Source organism: Schistocerca gregaria, chromosome 9 (genome assembly GCF_023897955.1).
Source record: "Schistocerca gregaria isolate iqSchGreg1 chromosome 9, iqSchGreg1.2, whole genome shotgun sequence".
NCBI classification, from domain to species: domain Eukaryota; kingdom Metazoa; phylum Arthropoda; class Insecta; order Orthoptera; family Acrididae; genus Schistocerca; species Schistocerca gregaria.
Genome location: NC_064928.1, coordinates 152,893,430 through 152,912,786, shown reverse-complemented (window position 1 = coordinate 152,912,786; position 19,357 = coordinate 152,893,430). Strand labels below are relative to the sequence as shown.

Sequence of the window (19,357 nt, the reverse complement as noted above, 5' to 3'; positions counted from 1 at the left end):
GTTTGGCTGCCAGCGGAAGTGTTTAAACACAGAAGAGTGTTCCTTGAGCAACTCTAAAGCAATTCTGGACTTGTGCGGTATCGCATTGTCGTGCTGGAATGGCCCAAATCCGTCGGAATGTACAATCGATATGAATAGTTAAAAGTGATCACACAGGATGCTTACGTACGCGTCACCTGTCAGAGTCGTAAGTAGACACATCAGGGGTCCCATATCACTCCAAACTACACACGCCCCACACCATTACCAGCCTCCACCAGCTTGAACAGTACCCTGCTGACATGCAAGGTTCATGGATCATAAGTTTGTCTGCATACCCGTACACCGTCCAGCCGCTCGATACAATTTGAAACGAATGACCTCCGAGCAGGCAACATGTTTCTAATCATCAACAGTCCAATGTCGGTGTCGACGGGCCCAGGGAAGTAGTAATGCTTTATGTAATGCAGTCATCAAGGGTACACGAGTTGGCTTCGGTTCCCAACGCCCATATCAATGATGTTTTGTTGAATGGTTCACACGTTGACACTCGTTGATAGCTCAGCAGTGAAATCAGGCAGCAATTTGCAGAAGGGTTGCACTTCTGTCCCGTTGAACGATTCTCTTCATTCGTCGTTGGACCCATTCTTGCAGAATCTTTTTCCGTCCAAAGTGATGTTGGAGATTTGGTGTTTTACAGGATTTCTTATATTCCCGGCACACTCGTGAAATGGTCGTACGGTAAAGTCTCCACTTAATCGCCACCTCGGAGATGCTGTGTTCCATCGCTCGTCATCGACTGCAGCACCACGTTTAAATTTACTTAAATTTTGATATTCTGCCATTGTAACAGCAGTAACCTATCTAACAACTGCGCCAGATACTTGTTGCCTTACATATGCGTTGCCTGCTGCACTCCGTATTCTGCCTGTTTACATACCTCTGTATTTGAATATGCGTACCTATACCAGTTTCTTTGGCGCTTCACCGTCTGTAAGCACATATTGTTTCTCATGTTTCCCTTGCAATTTGTGATAGCTCATTAGCTAATGGGTCACGGTGACCGAAGTGCCTTAACCAAGGATAAACTGTCTGGTGGGTACTTGTTTGTTATATCAGATCTTTGTATGCTATCTTGAACCTTTACAATGTAATGTAATAAACTGATTTAATACTTACTTGATGGACTACAGTTCCTATGTGCCACCGCAGCGAGTGATGAAAGAACCCACAGCTGTAGTCAGACTAAAGTAGGTTTTTCTGGTCACGACAGTAATGATCGTCAGAAAAACTGACGCAGTATACAGAAAAGTCAAAGCAGCTTTCGAAGAATTTGTAGAAAAGACGGAAACATTAAGGCTGGAATGGAAATTCCACTGTTAAAAGCAGAGGAGAGAAGATTTAGGTGCGAAGAATACCTGGGAAGCCTCTACGGAGGAAAGGGCCTATCTATGACCTGATTGAGAAGATATGGGAGTCGATGTGGATGACATAAGGGATCCAGTATTTGAGTCAGAATTTAAAAGACAACTACAAGACTTCAATCCAATAAGACGAAAGGCTTAGATAACATTTCTAAATTTCTAAAATTATTCTGGGGCAAAGGCAGTCAAACCAGTTATTGAAACTGCTGTGTAGAAACTATAGTATGGCGACATACCATCAGACTCTCGGAAAAATAACTTCAATACAATATCTAAGTCAGATAAGTGCAAAAATTGTTGGCCAGTCATTGTAAGAGTTACTTCACCCTAGCTGCTGACAAGAGTAATATGCAGGAGATTGAGAAAAGAAACTGAGGATTTAGGAAAGGTATATAGGAACCAGAGTGGTGGTTCTGATGTGGTTGATGACAGAACCAATACTTCAGAAAATCAAAACACGACCATAGCATTTGTCTACCTGAAAAAAGCGTTCAACATTTTAAAATAATGGAAGAAGTTCGAAATTCCGAGAAATATAGGTGCAGGCTATTGGAGAAGAAGGGAAATAGATAATATCTATAAGGGGGAAAAAATGAAACCATACGACAGCGAGACGAACAACTAAGTGCTCGAATTAAAACGAGACAACATAGGGCTCTAATCTCACCACTACCGTTCAATCTATACACCGAAGAAGGTACGATGGGAATAAAAATGAAAGATTCAAGACTGGGAGTAAAATTCACGGTCGAAGGCTATCTACGATAAGATTCGCTGTTGACGTTGCTATCGTCACGGAAGTAATGTTTTCAATTGATGTTTTTTTATGGAATGAATAGTTAAATGAATAAAGAATGTGGTTTGGTAGTAAAACAGAAACGGAAAAAGGTAATTAGAAACAACAAAAATGAGAGGAAGGAGAAACTTAACACTAAAATTGGTGATTGCAAAGTAGACGAACTTAAGGAAATACGATACCTTCAAAACAAAATAACCCACGAGCTACGAAACAAAGAGAACATAAAAATCAAACCAGTACAGGCAAAGAGGGTAACCCTGGCCAGGAGAAGTTTGCTAATACCATGTAAAGACCATAATTTGAGGAAGAAATTTTGGAAACTTTTTCTTTGGAGTACAGAATTGTATGCTAGTGAGTCATACGTAGTGCGGAAACCAGAACAGAAGAGGATCAAAGCTTTTGAGATGTGTTGCTAGAGAACAAGATTGAACTTTATGAAAGGTGACAAAGTTGGGAATGAGGTGTTTCTAGGCGGAATCGGCAAGGAGCGGAATATATACAAACGACTGATAAGAAGAAGGAGCAGGATGATCAGTCACGGGTCTAGACATCATTGTATAAACTCCATGGTACTGGAGGAATCTGTAGAGAATAAAATATATAAATGAATTTGAGTATACTGTTATGTGTGAGTAGCTTTAGTGAAGCACTCATAAGTTATCATCGTCATTTCGCGATCTGATGTTTCAGCGGTGTATTTACACACTCATGTCCAGCACAAACTCAACATCTTGAACGACTATAAATGGCACATACACATTCACAGGACATATACATTAGTATCTTCTGTAGAAATTATCGTCATTTGAACCATTTCGGCCCGCAGATTCAAGGTCAGCATAGATATCGCGGTGCAACACCGCCTATTGGTAAAAACGTGCCTGCGGTTCTCGTTGTCAGTATAAACCCAACATAGCGTGCAGGATGCCTCACAGACATATGGGCGAAACTCACCGTCAAATCAGTGAGGCTGAAAGAGGGCGTGTTATTTGCATGAGAGAATGTGATGCATCCATCCGGAAAATTGCCGCTCATGTGGGACGAGGTGTTCCGGCAATGCAACAGGTGTGTGCAGAATGGTTCGCAGAATGCCGTTGAACACGGCGAGATGGGTTAGGTCGCACCACCCATACCACTTGCCGAGAAAATAACACCTCATCTTAACGGCATTGACGGATAGATCTACGTCCTCGTGGGCTTTGGCTCAACAGTGGAACACATCGTACACGACCAAGGGTGACGTCGCCGTTTATTACAGCATGAGTTAATGTGCGTCGACCACTCCTCCGCCTACCTTTGACGAACCTGCAGGAACACGCCAGACGGCAATAATGTATGGTAGGACATCAATGGAGACAGGTATGGCATCAGACAATGTTTTAGAATACAGGTTCTATTTGTTTTAAAATGATGACCGCATTTTGGTTCACCGCAGACAGGGGGAGCAACATCACAGCGACTGTATTGCGCCAGCTCAACGCCTTAGGGTGTGGGGTGCTATTGGGTACAGTGATACTTCACACCTGGTGCGTTTCCAAGGAACTGCGAGCAGTGTGACTTACGTCAATCAAATGATCATGTAGCATTGTTGGCTGGGAGGTCCCATCCGGGGAAGTTCGGCCACCGGGTTGCAAGTCTGATTTCAGGAGACGCCACATTGGGCGACTTCAACATCGGTCATGATGAGGTGATGAGGACGACACAACACCAAGTCCAACCCCTTCTGATCAAGACCCAAGACAATGCACCACCTCGTGTTGCCGTGTGAACACGTGCTTTCTTGGTGTTGTAGTCGTCCATTGTGACCGAGCGGTTCTAGGCGCTTTAGGTCCCATCCGGGGAAGTTCGGCCACCGGGTTGCAAGTCTGATTTCAGGTGACGCCACATTGGGCGACTTCAACATCGGTCATGATGAGGTGATGAGGACGACACAACACCAAGTCCAACCCCTTCTGCGCAAGACCCAAGACAATGCACCACCTCGTGTTGCTGTGTGAACACGTGCCTTCTTGGTGCTGTAGTCGTCCGTTGTGACCGTGTGGTTCTAGGCGCCGTTGCAAGTCTCATTTCAGGTGACGCCACATTGGGCGACTTCAACATCGGTCATGATGAGGTGATGAGGACGACACAACTCCAAGTCCAACCCCTTCTGATCAAGACCCAAGACAATGCACCACCTCGTGTTGCCGTGTGAACACGTGCCTTCTTGATGCTGTAGTCGTCCATTGTGACCGAGCGGTTCTAGGCGCTTTAGGTCCCATCTGGGGAAGTTCGGCCACCGGGTTGCAAGTCTCATTTCAGGTGACGCCACATTGGGCGACTTCAACATCGGTCATGATGAGGTGATGAGGACGACACAACACCAAGTCCAACCCCTTCTGTGCAAGACCCAAGACAATGCACCACCTCGTGTTGCCGTGTGAACACGTGCCTTCTTGGTGCTGTAGTGCTGTAGTCGTAGGCGCTTTAGTCTGGAGCCGCGCGACCGACACGGTCGCAGGTTCGAATCCTGCCTCGGGCATGGAAGTGTGTGGTGTCCTTAGGTTGCTTAGGTTTAAGTAGTTTTAAGTCCAGGGATTGATAACCTCGAATGTTAAGTCCCATAGTGCTCAGAGCCATTTGGAGGCACAGGCAGTGACAGGGCGGATTGAAGGAAGTGGTAACAGCCAGGGAATACGCGAGCCCGACCCGAGCATGGCAGCAGCCATCGCGAACTACTCAACTATAGCAACGAGTGGGTATCCTCAAGTTTCCTGAGAAGTTACGAAGTGACCCGGTGCGGAAAGTACAAAGTACATTCATGTTCAGTAAAAACAGATAACTTTGAACGACTACAGGAGATATACATTAAAACGGTCTGCAAAACGGTCTGTCCAGCATGTGTCCTGTTGCCTAGTAGGCATAGGGTCCGCCATGGGCCCTGATAAATTGTTCTGTACGTGGTGGCATCGATGCGTATAAGGTGTGAATTGCGTTCTGTGCATGGTGCATTCAATTGGTTCCTAGCTTCATCTGTGGTATGTACGTATACAGTGTGTATGTATGTATTAATCCGGGGACCTAGAAACGACGGAGAGGCTTCGTCCCACTGTAGCCCTCAGTGGTTCACAACCCCACAACAGGCCACAGCAGTCCACCCACCCCGCCGCCTCCCCACACCGAACCCAGGGTTATTGTGCGATACAAAACCAGTGTAGCCCCAAATGTTTGTGTGGTAGAATAATGATGGTGTACATGTTTGTGGAAATGGTGTTTGCGCAGCAATCGCCGACGCAGCATAACTGAGGCAGAATAAGCAGAACCAGCCCGCATTCACCGTGGTAGATGGAAAACCGCCTTAACAGTCATCCAGAGGCCGGCGCGCACACCGTACCTCGACGCTAATCCTCTGAGCGGTTTCGTGCCGCGGACCAGCACGCCTTCCCGTCCGGGAAGCAGCGAGTTAGACCGGGCTGCTAGCTGCCCGTCCGAGCGGGCTCATCTGTGGTGGTTGGCATTGGGTAACAGCTCCGAATCTGTCGTCTCACCATATCCCTCACGTTTTTGGCTGGCGAAAAGTCTTATCTGCCGGGTCAGGACAAAAAACTGACATCCCGCAGCACCAAGTTCAAATGGTTCAAATGGCTCTGAGCACTATGGGACTTAACATCTAAGGTCATCAGTCACCTGGACTTACAATTACGTAAAGCTACCCAACCTAATCAGGATTCGAACCTGCGACCGTAGCAGCAGCGCGGCTCCGGACTGAAGCGCCTAGAACCACTCGGTCACAGCGGCCGGCTACAGCACCAGGGAGGCACTTGTTCGCACAGCAACATAATGCCGTGTATCGTCTTGGGTGTTGTACAGAAGGGGTATGGCTATACGTCGTAGAATGACATTCACGTAAGCGGTCTGCCTGCTTAGCTGTGTGGTAACCTGTTTGCCTACCATTTAATGGGCCCGGGTTAGACTCCCAGCCGGGTTCGAGATTTTCTCCAGTAGTAGACTTCGTGTTCTGTCGTCCTCATCACCTCATCATGACCGATGTTGAAGTCGCCCAATGTGGCGTCACCTGAAATGAGACTAGCAACTCGGTGGCCGAACTTCCACGGATGGGATATCCCAGTCAACAATTCCACATGATCATTTGATTGACGTAAGTCGCACTGTTCACAGTTCCCTGGTAACGCACCAGCTGTGAAGTATCATTGTATCCAATAGTACACCACACCATAAGGTGTTGACCAGGCGCTGTATGCCTTGGCAAATGCAGTCACTGTGGGGCAGACCATCAATGCATAGCTACATTGTAAAGTCCTAACCAAACTCTAAGGTGCTTTCAAAACAAAAGGAGGCGAATTATGGCGAGAGAAGTGTGCATGTTGCTCGCCAACACCCGTTCTCACACAGCCTTAGCAACCAAGGCTCTCTTCGACAAGCAAAGTAAACAATACTTGCGTCATGACTCGTCCTTCTTGCTTCCTTGCAGGGAATAATGTACATGGAAATAGCACAGTACATGTAAACTTGTACGCATTTTAGTTGTAAATAAGCTGGAAAACAGTAATGCCAGACAAAGCGGTAGACATGTCTACTTTCGTAATTTCTTAATCTAGCTTCTATGACCCCACGTTCCCTCTCTCAAATTGCTCAGTGGAGCATTCTTCATGTCTTGTTACAGACATCGAGACTCGAACTCGGGACTGTGGCCTTTCCTAGGCTGTGGCTAAGTCATGTCTCCAGGAGTGCTGGTTCTGCAGGTTTCGCTGGAGAGCTTCTGGGAAGTTTGGAAGGTAGGAGACGAGGTATTGGCGGAATTAAAGCTATGAGGACGGGGCGTGAGTTGTTCTTGGGTAGCTCAAATGGTAGGGCACTTGCTCGCTGAGGGAAAAGTTCCCTAGTTCAAGTCTCGGTCCGGCACATAGTTTTAATCTGCCAGGAGGAAGTTTCGTATCAGCGCATATTCCACTGCAGAGTGAAAATTTCATTCTGGACTTATGGATGTTTCCCCTTAGACCGATAGATGTTTTTCCATTCTGCACGGGACGTGTTAAGAAAGTAAGTTAGTAGATCTTCATATTTTTAGTAAACGTTTATTTGAAAAATAGTACAGGATATTGTTAATACACTTGTCGACTATTTTTCGATATAATCGCAATCCCTTTCAGTGCATATGGTGAGTCATGGCACAGGCTTCATTACGCCCTCCTCAAAGACCTATCACTCCAACTCCTTCCCTCCACTACGGAACTGTTTCTGCAACAGATAGTCGGTTGAAATTTTAACTCCACTCATGTGTGCTCTCAGGGAGGTGAAAATGTGATAATCCTATGGCACCAAATCAGGAGAATACGGAGGGTGCTTCAAAACATCCACCCGTCCTCACAGATTTAAGTTCGCCAATACCGCGTCTCCTACCTTCAAAACTTCACAGAAGCTCTTCTGCGAACTTTGCAGAACTAGCACTCCTGGAAGAAAGCATATTGCGAAGACATGGCTTAGCCACTGCGTGCAAAAGGCAAAGGTCCCGGGTTCGAGCCTCGATCCCACAGACAGTTTTAATGTGCCAGGAAGTTTAATATCCACAAGCATTTACAATTTATATCAACATAGAGGACAAACTGCCAGTGCACTAGAATTACAGATATAATTATATCGTACGCTACTACATTTGTAGCTTATTTATACAGGGTGTTCCCGTAAGAGAGTGCAGAAATGTAACAGGACTTTGCTCCACTAAACAGTATCAGGTAATGAACCTGGTGGCATAGAAGCTAGCTTAAGGAGATACGTAAGTAAGCCAGTGCACCACTTTGTCTAGCGTTACTGTTTTCCAGTTTATTTACAACCAAAATGCGTACAAGTTTATATGTACTTTGCTGCTAATTTACTTGTACATTATTCTCTGCAAGGAAGCAAGAAATACGAGCCTGATTACCAGGAATTCACGATGCAGGTTGTAATGGTAATTGAATTACGTAACAATTACGGCACCTCACCTCAACCTCTGGATACCAGCAATATTCTTCTCTGTTTCTGTAAAATAGTTAACATATTTGTGTGACAAAATTCAGATTTGATATCATTAATGTAGAAGTACTTCCATACATCGGTATCTATATATTGGAATGATATTATTCTTATGTGTATTCTTTCTCTTGTCACTATGATCTTTGACGTACATGTAACTCTGAATTTTGGGCGCGTAAGCGGTTATTAAAGAGTCAGGTCTCGGTCATGATGTTGAAAAGACGCAAATTATAGTCAGTTTATGAAATGTGAACTTTAACAGTAAGGAAGATATTTTCAGGTATGTTTTATATTGTGAAGTGATGTTGCAACAAAAGTAATAAAAAGAAGTGTAACTTAAATTCGAAGTGCTGATTACTTTTTTACATCACCATTGTCTTAACTTTCAAAGGTTTAATCTTCGAGAATGGTTTATGAAACGCATCTATATAAAACTTTTGAACACCTAGGCCTCTTTGCATTCGAGCTTCGAATCATCACTACCTAGATTTTCGACGATTGAGCCATGAGTTCACAACGAGACCAGCGTGGGAAACACGAAAAGATGAGTGCCTAGTTTATCCATTATTTCAAGAAATAACTTCATTAACTGTGCTCTAATGATACCTGCCACATAATGTAACTTCGTTGTTGCACGAAAATGCAATATTTAGCAGCGTGAGCAACACTACAATCATAATTAATTTTTGACCTAGATTGTGGTAGGGTTGTTAGAAGGTTTTGTTTACTTTACTTGCCCATAATGTGGCTCTGCTGTATCGTATTTATACTGTCCCACCACAGGACATGCTATGAATTAAGGACAGACGTACAGTACAATACGATGGAGCAGTGCCGGTACAGCCTTTCCTCGTCGCTGGATTGGAAGGGTAGGTCCTACTCCATGGTCTGCGAGGTCACCTGACCTGAATCCCGTTGATTATGTCCTATGAAGATATCTTAAGCACTTTGTATATGAGATGGTATATGGTTCGAAACCCACCAGGGACATTTCTCAGGGTGTGCCAGAATCTTCTTCTCCGTTGTCTTGCTTGCATTGAGGTTTGTGGCCGTCAGTTTCAGTATATTTTGTAATATACAGTACAAATAGTACGTTCATTGCATCAATGAAGGTAGTCCTAGTTAACTAATGTGCTTATAAATAAACAGGTACACAGAAATGTGACTTTATTCCCATTATGTCCTTAATCTTTCTTCGCTCAACCTCAAATACGAGGGTCGGTCAAAAAGTAATGCCTCCCATTTTTTTTTCTACTTAAAAAAATTAAGTTAAGTGAAAAATTTGAATTTGGCGCCATTCCTCAAACCTTCTTCTGCAATCCACTGCAGTAGTAACTTTCTGTGTCAACAGGTGGCATCACAGCAGAAGTTTGTAAGATGGCCGACATCGATGTTCGTTTGAGACAGCGTTGTGTGATTGAATTCTTGAATGCAGAAGGTGAAACGCCCATACGCATTCATGAAAGACTGAAGAAGGTGTATGGTGTTGTGACAGTGGATGTCAGCACTGTTAGACGATGGGTTCGTCGTTGTAAGGAAGCTGAAGGGCAAACACCGTTGACTGACGAAAAGCGGAGCGGCAGGCCGGTGAGTGCAGTGACTCCACACCACATTCAGCAAGTTGATGACATCATTCGTGGTGACCGTCGGGTGTCGCATTATTTCTCTTAGTAAAGGCAGTGTGATCACGATTATTAAACAATTGGGGTACTCAAAAGTTTGTGCACGGTGGGTTCCAAGAATGTTAACCGATCAGAATAAAGAGGCAAGGAAAACAATAGCCTCCCAACACTTGCAGCGCTTCCGTTTGGAGGGAGATGAGTTTCTGAAAAAAATTATGACCGGGGACGAAACATGGGTGCATTTTTTTGAACCCGAATCAAAGAGGCAGTCAATGGAGTGGCGTCACACAAGCTCGCCGAGGAAGAAAAAATTCAAAACCGTGCGATCGGCAGGGAAAGTTATGGCAACAGTTTTCTGGGATACAGAGGGTGTGATTCTGGTTGATTTTTTGGAGCAGGGATGCACAATAAATTCTGTTCAATACGTCACTACCCTCAAAAAACTTAAAGCACGTCTTCAGCGAGTTCGCCCGACAAAATCAATGGCAGATGTTCTTCTTTTGCGTGAAAATGCAAGACCACACACCAGTCGTCACACCTCTGACGAGATTGTCAAAATTGGATGGGAAGTTTTGCCTCATCCCCCATACAGCCCTGACCTGGCACCATCAGACTTCCATCTGTTCGGGCCACTAAAAGAAGCTCATCGTGGGATTCATTTTGAAGATGAGGAGGCCGTCAAAACATCCGTGCGTCAATGGCTTAGGAAGCAGAGCTGTGATTTTTACCGTGCTGGGATACATGCCCTTGTTCAAAGATGGACCAAAACTGTAGAGATGGGCGGAGATTACATTGAAAAACGACAAAATGATCCTCAATGTTGTGGTTTTCAACCTATGTAATTGCATTTAAATTTCCTGACAATTAAAAGTAGAAAAAAAAATAGGAGGCATTACTTTTTGGCCGGCCGCGGTGGTCTCGCGGTTCTAGGCGCGCAGTCCGGAACCGTGCGACTGCTACGGACGCAGGTTCGAATCCTGCCTCGGGCATGGATGTGTGTGATGTCCTTAGGTTAGTTAGGTTTAAGTAGTTCTAAGTTCTAGGGGACTAATGACCACAGCAGTTGAGTCCCATAGTGCTCAGAGCCATTTGAACCATTACTTTTTGACTGACCCTCGTATATACAGTAATATACAGTAATATACAGTACAAATAGTACGTTCATTGCATCAATAAAGGTAGTCCTAGTTAACTAATGTACTTATAAATAAACAGGTACACAGAAATGTGATTTTATTCCCAATATGTCCTTAATCTTTCTTCGCCCAACCTCAAATTGTTCAGTGGAGCGTTCTCAACGAGCTGTTAAATTTTTTCAGCTCTTACCGAAACAACTTTTATATTTGCGATCAGATGGTGACGGTCACGGATGATGACTGTCAGATGGAGGAGAAAGTGTGGGATGAAAGCGATGGAAGGTTGAGGGAGACTCGTGACCGACCTGCCCACATCGTTGGCCATCCGGCCGCGGCCGCCCTCGCCCTCCTCGCCGTCGTCGTCTTCGTCGTCGACGTCGTCGTCGTCTTCGCCGCCCTCGGCAGGCCCCTTGACGTCCTCCTGCAGCACGCACGTCAGCTCCTCCAGGGAGTTCCGCACCTGCTTGCTCTCCGTCTGGTTACGCAGCGTGTACATCCAGGAGAGCCGGCAGTCGCACTGCAGGTTGTTACCTGCGACAAGAAAGCCCAAGTTCCAACTCGATAAAGGCTAATTAGCACACTCCAAGGAAGCCATGCCGCAGAGCTATTAGGTATTTGGACACAACACGATTAGAATTGCGCTGTACCAAAAATATGGATCGGTACTTCCGGTACGGTACATAAATGACGTAGTAAATGATAGTCTTACCGATAGTGTTGGTAGCACTGGTAGGGAAAGAAAGTAAATGAATTTGTGAGAGAAGCAGTGAGCAGGTGACTTTTCTTTGTGTTTTGTTTGCCTGTCTGTTCGATTTTCACTTAATCAGAACCATTCATAGCTCGGTGTAGTCCATTCTGTATTTTATATGCTTACAAAATAAAAATTGCATGTTGTAAGTAATAAAAATTAATTGATCGCATGACTTCTGCTCGTTTATGTATTCAAAGCAATTACTTTTGATGCATGAGCACTTTACATGCATAAACATAAATAATCTACGTAATTATTACAGTTATTTAGCACTCAGTGGAACGTTCTTCACAACAACCAAAGGTAACAGTTCCCTAATATTATTGAATAATGAGAAGTTGTTCATGAATAACACAAACATTTTTATACAAGCTCGACGAAGTACTGAAGTGATGTTTCAAATGTTTCTGTTTTTCTTTTTCTTTTTGTAATCTTTCCTCTTTGAGGAAACAGTGTTTTCCAGAGCAACGTGGTGAATCTGTACTATTTTTTTTTTTAACTCTTGGTGCAATATCGACGTGCTTCATGTTAAAATTTGACAATCTCGGATAAAACTCGAATTAAACAATGCGAAATTCAATGTTTCGGTTAATACTGTCTTTTGTCCGCGTCATCATATGAGCAGTTAGCGCGGCGGATTGCTAACCAAAGGAGACTGATTTCGATTCCTGGCTGGTCGAAGATTTTCTCCACTTGGGGATTGGGTGCTGTATTGTCCATACATTCGTATCTGACATTACACTAACGAGGTGGCTCTATGGCACGTCCCAAAAGCTAATAAAATTAAAAACATACTGTATTTTTAAGTAACACATAGGACAACTACGTAGAGCAAAATTATTCTGTAAGTTATGCGGCCCTTTGTAAAATCTTACTCAGTTTCTAGTCACTACACTGCTTCCAGTTTTTAAGCGAATCTACAATCATGCTCATTAATTAAGGATAGTGCTGATACATGATGAAACACGCTCTGATGGGTGGTTTGCGGGTTTAAGTCACCTCGGGGTATGACCATACGGTGCATTTGATCTGCGGTCGTCGCACGGTGGCGCTGGCAGCAGTCCACATACGCAGAGGAGTGTTGGTGCATACCACAGTAAGGTCTAGCGAGTAAGTGTGCAGACGTGGTAATGGTGAGTGTGTGTTGAGAATGGCTCAAAGAACACATACTGATGACGTTATGAGGGTTAGTATACTAGGGCGACTGTAGGCTGGTCAAACACAATAGGTTGTAGCACGAGCCTTCCCTGTGCCACAAAGTGTGATTTCAAGATTATGGCAACGATTCTAGCAGACACGAAAGGTGTCAAAAAAATGGCTCTGAGCACTATGGGACTTAGGTACTGAGGTCATCAGTCCCCTAGAACTTAGAACTACTTAAACCTAACTAACCTAAGGACATCACACACATCCATGCCCGAGGCAGGGTTCGAACCTGCGACCGTAGCGGTCACGCGGTTCCAAACTGAAGCGCTTAGAACCGCACGGCCACACCGGCCGGCCGAAAGGTGTCCAGACGCTACAGTATGGGACGTCCACAGTGTATAACACCGCAAGAAGACCGATACCTCACCATCAGTGATCGCAGATGGCCACGCAGTACTGCAGGTAACCTTGCTCGGGACCTTACTGCAGCCACTGAAACAGCTGTCTCCAGACACACGGTCTACAGACGACTGAATAGACATGGTTTATTCGCCCGGAGACCTGCAAGATGCTGTCCACTGACCCCTGTTCATAACAGAGTTTGTAAAGATTGGTGGCGGGAACATAGTACATGGTCATTGGAACAATGGTTCCAGGTTATGTTCACGGACGAGTCCAGGTATAATCTGAACAGTGATTCTCGCCGAATTTTTATCTGGTGTGAACCAGGAACCAGATACCAAAAAACCCTTAGTGTCCTTGAAAGAGACTTGTATGGAGGTCGTGGTTTGATGGTGTGAGGTGGAATTATGCCTGGTGCACGTACACCCCTGCATGTCTTTGACAGAGGAACTGTAGCAGGTCACGTGTATCGGAACTTCATTTTGCACCGGTATGTATGCCTTTTCAGTTGTGCCATGGGTCCCACCTTCCTCATGACGGATGACAACGCATGGCCCGAGCGAGCTGCCATCGTGGTCTGAGTACCTTGAAACAGAAGATATCAGGCGAATGGAGTGGCCTGCCTGTTCTCCACACCTAAACGGCATCGAGCACGTCTGAGATGCCAGGGTCGATATACCGCTGCACGTCTTCACACCCTGAGGACACTTCGGGAGCTCCGACTGATGCAAGAACGGGAGGCTGTATCCCAGCTGCTACTCGAGCACCTGATCCAGAGTATGGCAACCCGTTGTGCGGCCTGTGTACGTGTGCATGGTGATCAAATCCCATATTGGTGTCGAGTTATATGCGCGTCTTGTAGCACATGTGTTTGGGGAGGGTTTTCTCAACTCTTCACCAATACTGGGGACACACAGATCTGTGTCGTGTGTGTTCTCTATGTGGCTATGCTATTATCGCCAGTTTTGTGTAGTGCTACGTTGTGTGGCACCAGATTCTGCAGTTATCCTTAATTTATGAGCATGAGTGTAGTAACACACTGAGCACGTAACCAAACAAATCGATCGACATTAGGTAACGCCCAATAGATATGCAACATACGTAACATACAGGTAACGGTGGTACGATGTTAACTAATCAACAATATTAGGAAAACTACGGTAGTCTACTGTTACCTCTAATGGTCTGTGCTAGACTACGGTAATTGTACAGCTTGTATCATGGTTTACTACCCAAAACTGTTGATACATATCTCTTTAGTGTACAAGTTTCGATCATCATACCTGATCACGTAACATAAAATATTTTCAGCAGCTAAGAAGGCAATACATATTCAATACCTTCGAATAACATGAAATGCATGATTCGTCTATTGCTTAAAAACAGTGAAGAATCACGAATTTTATATTATTCGACCCTATTCAATTTATATCGCCCTCTAAGCCTTGGAAAATACAGAGTGGTTATACTTAAATTTTGGCTACTTGAGCCAGTGTAGACGGAAACCTATTTACTGATCTATAGGAATGACCATTCAGACTGTGCACAGCAGGGATTGACTTCTTAGCAGTGTGAGCGCCTTGACTTGCCTTTAGGCATCAGCACTCATTCGGCGACGTAGGGTTGAAGCAGTATCACTAGAGGATCGCGGCCGAAAGGGAAACGTGTCCGAATGGAAAATTGGTAGGCGGGAAATCATGGCTCCCAGCCACACAGGTCATAATCGCATTATAAGGTTGAAACTTTGTGCAGGACAGAACTCGAAGCCAGATGCCTTGCTCCTCTAAAATTACTGTCTTAACCGTCCCGGCCACACGAACACGTCTGCCGTCCGTCCCACATTCTCAACGTATCGCCCGCTGCATCTCGGCGTCCGTCGTCAATCACACTTCTTACTCGCAACTTATTGGTTCATCTAGTCGTACGAACGATATTTGTGGATCCTCGCCGAAACGTACGTCATAGATTTAATGTTTTGGCAGTTGAGATTGCGGACTGCCATCAGCTGCGCACTGACGCAAAGTTTAACGAACTAAATTCAAAGTGAGAGGACTTTTATTTACAGAGTGGAGCGTACTCCTGAACTGCATTAAACTTGGAACTTGTCTAAAGTCGTAACACTGTGGTTGTGTAACAGCAAACTGTATTAATTTTTGTAGGTCAGCGAGGGTTAGGTTGGATCAGGGGGCAATATGGACGCACATACACTCTCACCCAACGTTTCAGGCATTCATGGAATAACGGAAGATAAGAATCAACCATTTCTGGCCAAAGTTGACAAAAGCGGCTTAAGTGTCGCACTGTGGGGTAGGGGGAGAGGGGGAGGGCGGGAAGATCGAAACGAAATCAAGATCACACTGGCTGAAGTGAATTGTGACTGGGTGTAGAAACAAGTTCTGTACCGTCCGAATTTAAGTTAAATGATAATGGAGTTCACAGAATGAAATTTTTATTCTACAGCGGAGTGTGCGCTGATATGAAATTTCCTGGCACATTAAAACTACGTGCCGGACCGGAACTGGAACTCGGGACGTTTGCTTTCCGTGGGAAAGTGCTCTATCAACACGTCTGAAGCCATGGTTCCTTAGATCAGATGGTGTTGGACTTGCCTACGAAACACTAAATCCCCGACCTCGAGTCTCGGTCCGGCACACAGTTTCAATCTGAAGGGAAAAATTCTCCATCGGTTCACCGTCTTGAAATTTGACCAAAGGCGTCACTTGCGCGTAGTTCAAAGGCAACCAACTGCGAGAAGATCCGTCACGAAAACCCGTGAGGGCAACGCAATTAGTGGCCAGTTTTGAAATTCCAACTGCTGTCCCAAACCTAAGTAAACCAAGGATGCCCATTGAAATTCACCGGTTTGCATGCGTTTGTAATTACACCCATACTTATTCAACCCAGTTATCTTCCCATGTTTAGGTACATGGTGTGCCGAAATGTAGTAAAATGAAAATAAACTACACTCAATTTCCGTACAGGATGTGATCTTCCTCTCTGGCATGGAAAAACATGAGAAAATACAGCAACAGAAAAGAGCTCTGTCACACTTGATAAACACGCAGAATTATAAAACCACAAAATGATTTGAAAAATGGGTCGACTATCACCTTCCAGCATCACTTTGATGTATTATAGTGTTAGCTGTTGCAGATAGGTTGTCCAGACCAGCGCCGATTACGTGAAAAATTTATCTTCTACATGGAGGCACCAGCAGCCCCGACAGGCCACCGCTGGCGCGCCGGCGCCCGGACCCACGACACCTAATGACGTTGCAGTGGATGTATTTCTTAATATCGCTTTTGGAAGAAGCAAGCCAGGTGTAATTGTTGTAGGCTAACCAACACTTTATCACTGAATACTAATTAAGCTGCAGTTTCGCAAATTTCGCTCGTGGAATTTAGTTAACTCTGTGTTTCTAAGAATTTATCCCGTCGTATGTGGTTCGCTGTTTTCATAATCTGTAAAATTTAGTTTTACTTTAAGTATGTCGCATCATCATCTTCTTGCAGCCACAGTCATCAGATAACGCAATAGAGGAAACTTATGTGCTACTGCGTTGCGGGTGTTTGTTTAACGTGTTTTATGAAATGCAAACTGACGACCCGTACTGCATTTGGAAAAAACGAGGGTAAAAAACCGCCTAAAAACTACACTCAGACCGACAGGTGAACCATACCCACAGTGTTCTAAGCGCTATTTGGAATCAGCCCGAATCTGGTCCGTCGACCTACCCCGCCAACAAGCGTACTACACATTTAGCTGTATCAGCAAGCTGTATACCGACGATTCACTTTCAGTATTCTACGCTCGTTATTCTCTTGTAGTTTGCTGAGTACTCTTAGGCCGTCTCGAAAGGTGCACGGAGATTTAGAATACCTGTTGCGAGAAATGGACAGCATGTAATTCTTCAAGCTTTCCCTCACACTCTTGTGTGCACCGCCAGATAAGCGACAGTACGCATGAAAGCTCATAAATGAACAACACACACACATCAAAAAAAGGTTTGCGTCACCTCAGTTTCCAGAACTCCTCCCACTGACTGTTCAGAGATGTCACTAAACCCGACCAAAGATGTAAACAACCACGCACGAGCAGCGCCTATTAGACGCAGGGGGTCCGACAGTCGATCAGTTACAGTCATTGCACCAAGAAGTAGTAGAACTATGCGTAGACAGTCAATACCGTGGTTCGATGGCGTCCGTATTGTTACTTTCTGCCAGGAAGAGCTCTCTACAAGGGAAGTGTGCAGGTGTCTCGAAGCCAACAAAAGCTAAGTTTCTAGAATGAAATTTTCACTCTACAGCGGAGTGTGCGGTGATACGAAATTTCCTGGGAGATTAAAACTGTGTGCCGGACCGAGACTCAAACTCGGGACCTTTGCCTTTCACGGGCAAGTGCTCTACCATCTGAGCTACCGAAACACGACTCACGCCCCGTCCTCACAGCTTTACTTCTGCCAGTACCTCGTCTCCAGCCTTAAAATCTCTCCTGCGAACCTTGCAGACGGGGCGTGAGTCGTGCGTGGGTAGCTCAGTTGGTAGAGCACTTGCCCGCGAAATGCAAAGGTCCTGAGTTCGAGTCTCGGTTCTGCACACACTTTTAATCTGCCAGGAAGTTTCATATGAGCGCACACTCCGCTGTAGAGTGAAAATTTCATTCTAGAAACATATCCCATGCTGTGGCTAAGCCATGTCTCCACCACATCCTTTCTTTCAGGAGTGCTAGTTCTGCAAGGTTCGCAGGAGAGCTTCTGTAAGGTTTGGAAGGCTGGAGACGAAGTACTGGCAGAAGTAAAGCTGTGAGGACGTGGCGTGAGTCGTGGCTCTTGGGTAGCTCAGTTGCTAGAGTACTTGCCCGGAAAAGGTCGCGAGTTCGAGTCTTGGTCCGGCACACAGTTTTAATCTGGCAGGCAGTTTCATATCAGCGCACACTCCGCTGTAGAGTGAAAATTTCATTCTAGAAACATCCCCCAGGCTGTGGCTACCTATGTCCCCGCAATATCCTTTCTTTCAGGGGTGCTAGTTCTGCAAGGTTCGCAGGAGAGCTTCTGTAAAGTTTGGAAGGCGGGAGACGAGGTAGTGGCAGAAGTAAAGCTGTGAGGAAGTGGCGTGAGTCGTGCTTGGGTAGCTCAGTTGGTAGAGCAGTTGCCCGCGGAAAGCAGAGGTCCCGAGTTCGAGTCTCGGTCCGGCACACAGTTTTAATCTGCCAGGAAGTTTCAACAGCGGTGTTGTTCGGAATGGAGGAAATACAGAGACACAGTAACTGTCGATAACATTCTTCACTGGGCCGCCCAGGGGCTACTACTGCAGGGGATGGCCGCTACCTACGGATTATGGCTCGGAGCAACCCTGACAGCAACGCCATCACGTAGAATAATGCTTTTCGTGCAGCCACAGGACGTCGTGCTACGACTTAAACTGTGCGCAATAGGCTTGTTGATGCGCAGCTTGACTCCCGACGCCCATGGTAATGTTCTTCTTTGCAACCACAACACCACTCTTCGCGGTACAGATGGGCCCAACAACATGCCGAATAGACTGCTCAGGGTTGGCTCAAATCAAGTGGTTAAAATGGCTCTAAGCACTATGGGACTCAACATCTGAGGTCATCACTTCCTTAGACTTAGAACTACTTAAACCTAACTAAGGACATCTCACACATCCATGACCGAGGCAGGCTTCGAACCTGTGATCGTAGTACCAGCGTGCTTCCAGACTGAACTGCCTACAACTGCTCGGTCACAGCGGCCGGTTCAAGATTGCCATCATGTTCTCTTCACCGATGGGTCACATATGCCTTCAACCAGACAATCGTCGGAAACATGTTTGGAAGCAACTCGGTCAGGGTGAACGCCTCACACACTGTGCAGCGAGTGCAGCAAGGTGGAGCTTACCTGCTGTTTTGGGGTTGGCATTATGTGGGGGTGACGTACGCCGCTGGTGGTCATGGAAGGCGCCGTAACGGCTGGACGATACGTGAATGCCATCCTCCGACCGATAGCGGAACCATACCGGCAGCATACTGGCGGGGCATTCGTCTTCATGGACGACAATTCGAGCCCCCATCGTGCACATGTTGTGAAC

The 19,357-nt window shown here is 45.6% G+C and overlaps 1 protein-coding gene across 3 annotated transcripts in view; it reads right to left on the bottom strand.

The window, feature by feature from the left end:
• Nucleotides 1-19,357, bottom strand: part of LOC126291838 (connectin-like) — a 678,893-nt gene that overhangs the window by 7,020 nt on the left and 652,516 nt on the right. For all 3 annotated transcript variants that reach the window (XM_049985551.1, XM_049985552.1, XM_049985550.1), the window contains one exon: nucleotides 11,278-11,503. In XM_049985551.1, coding sequence (XP_049841508.1) covers nucleotides 11,278-11,503 — 226 coding nt within the window. The remainder of the gene's footprint in view (nucleotides 1-11,277; nucleotides 11,504-19,357) is intronic.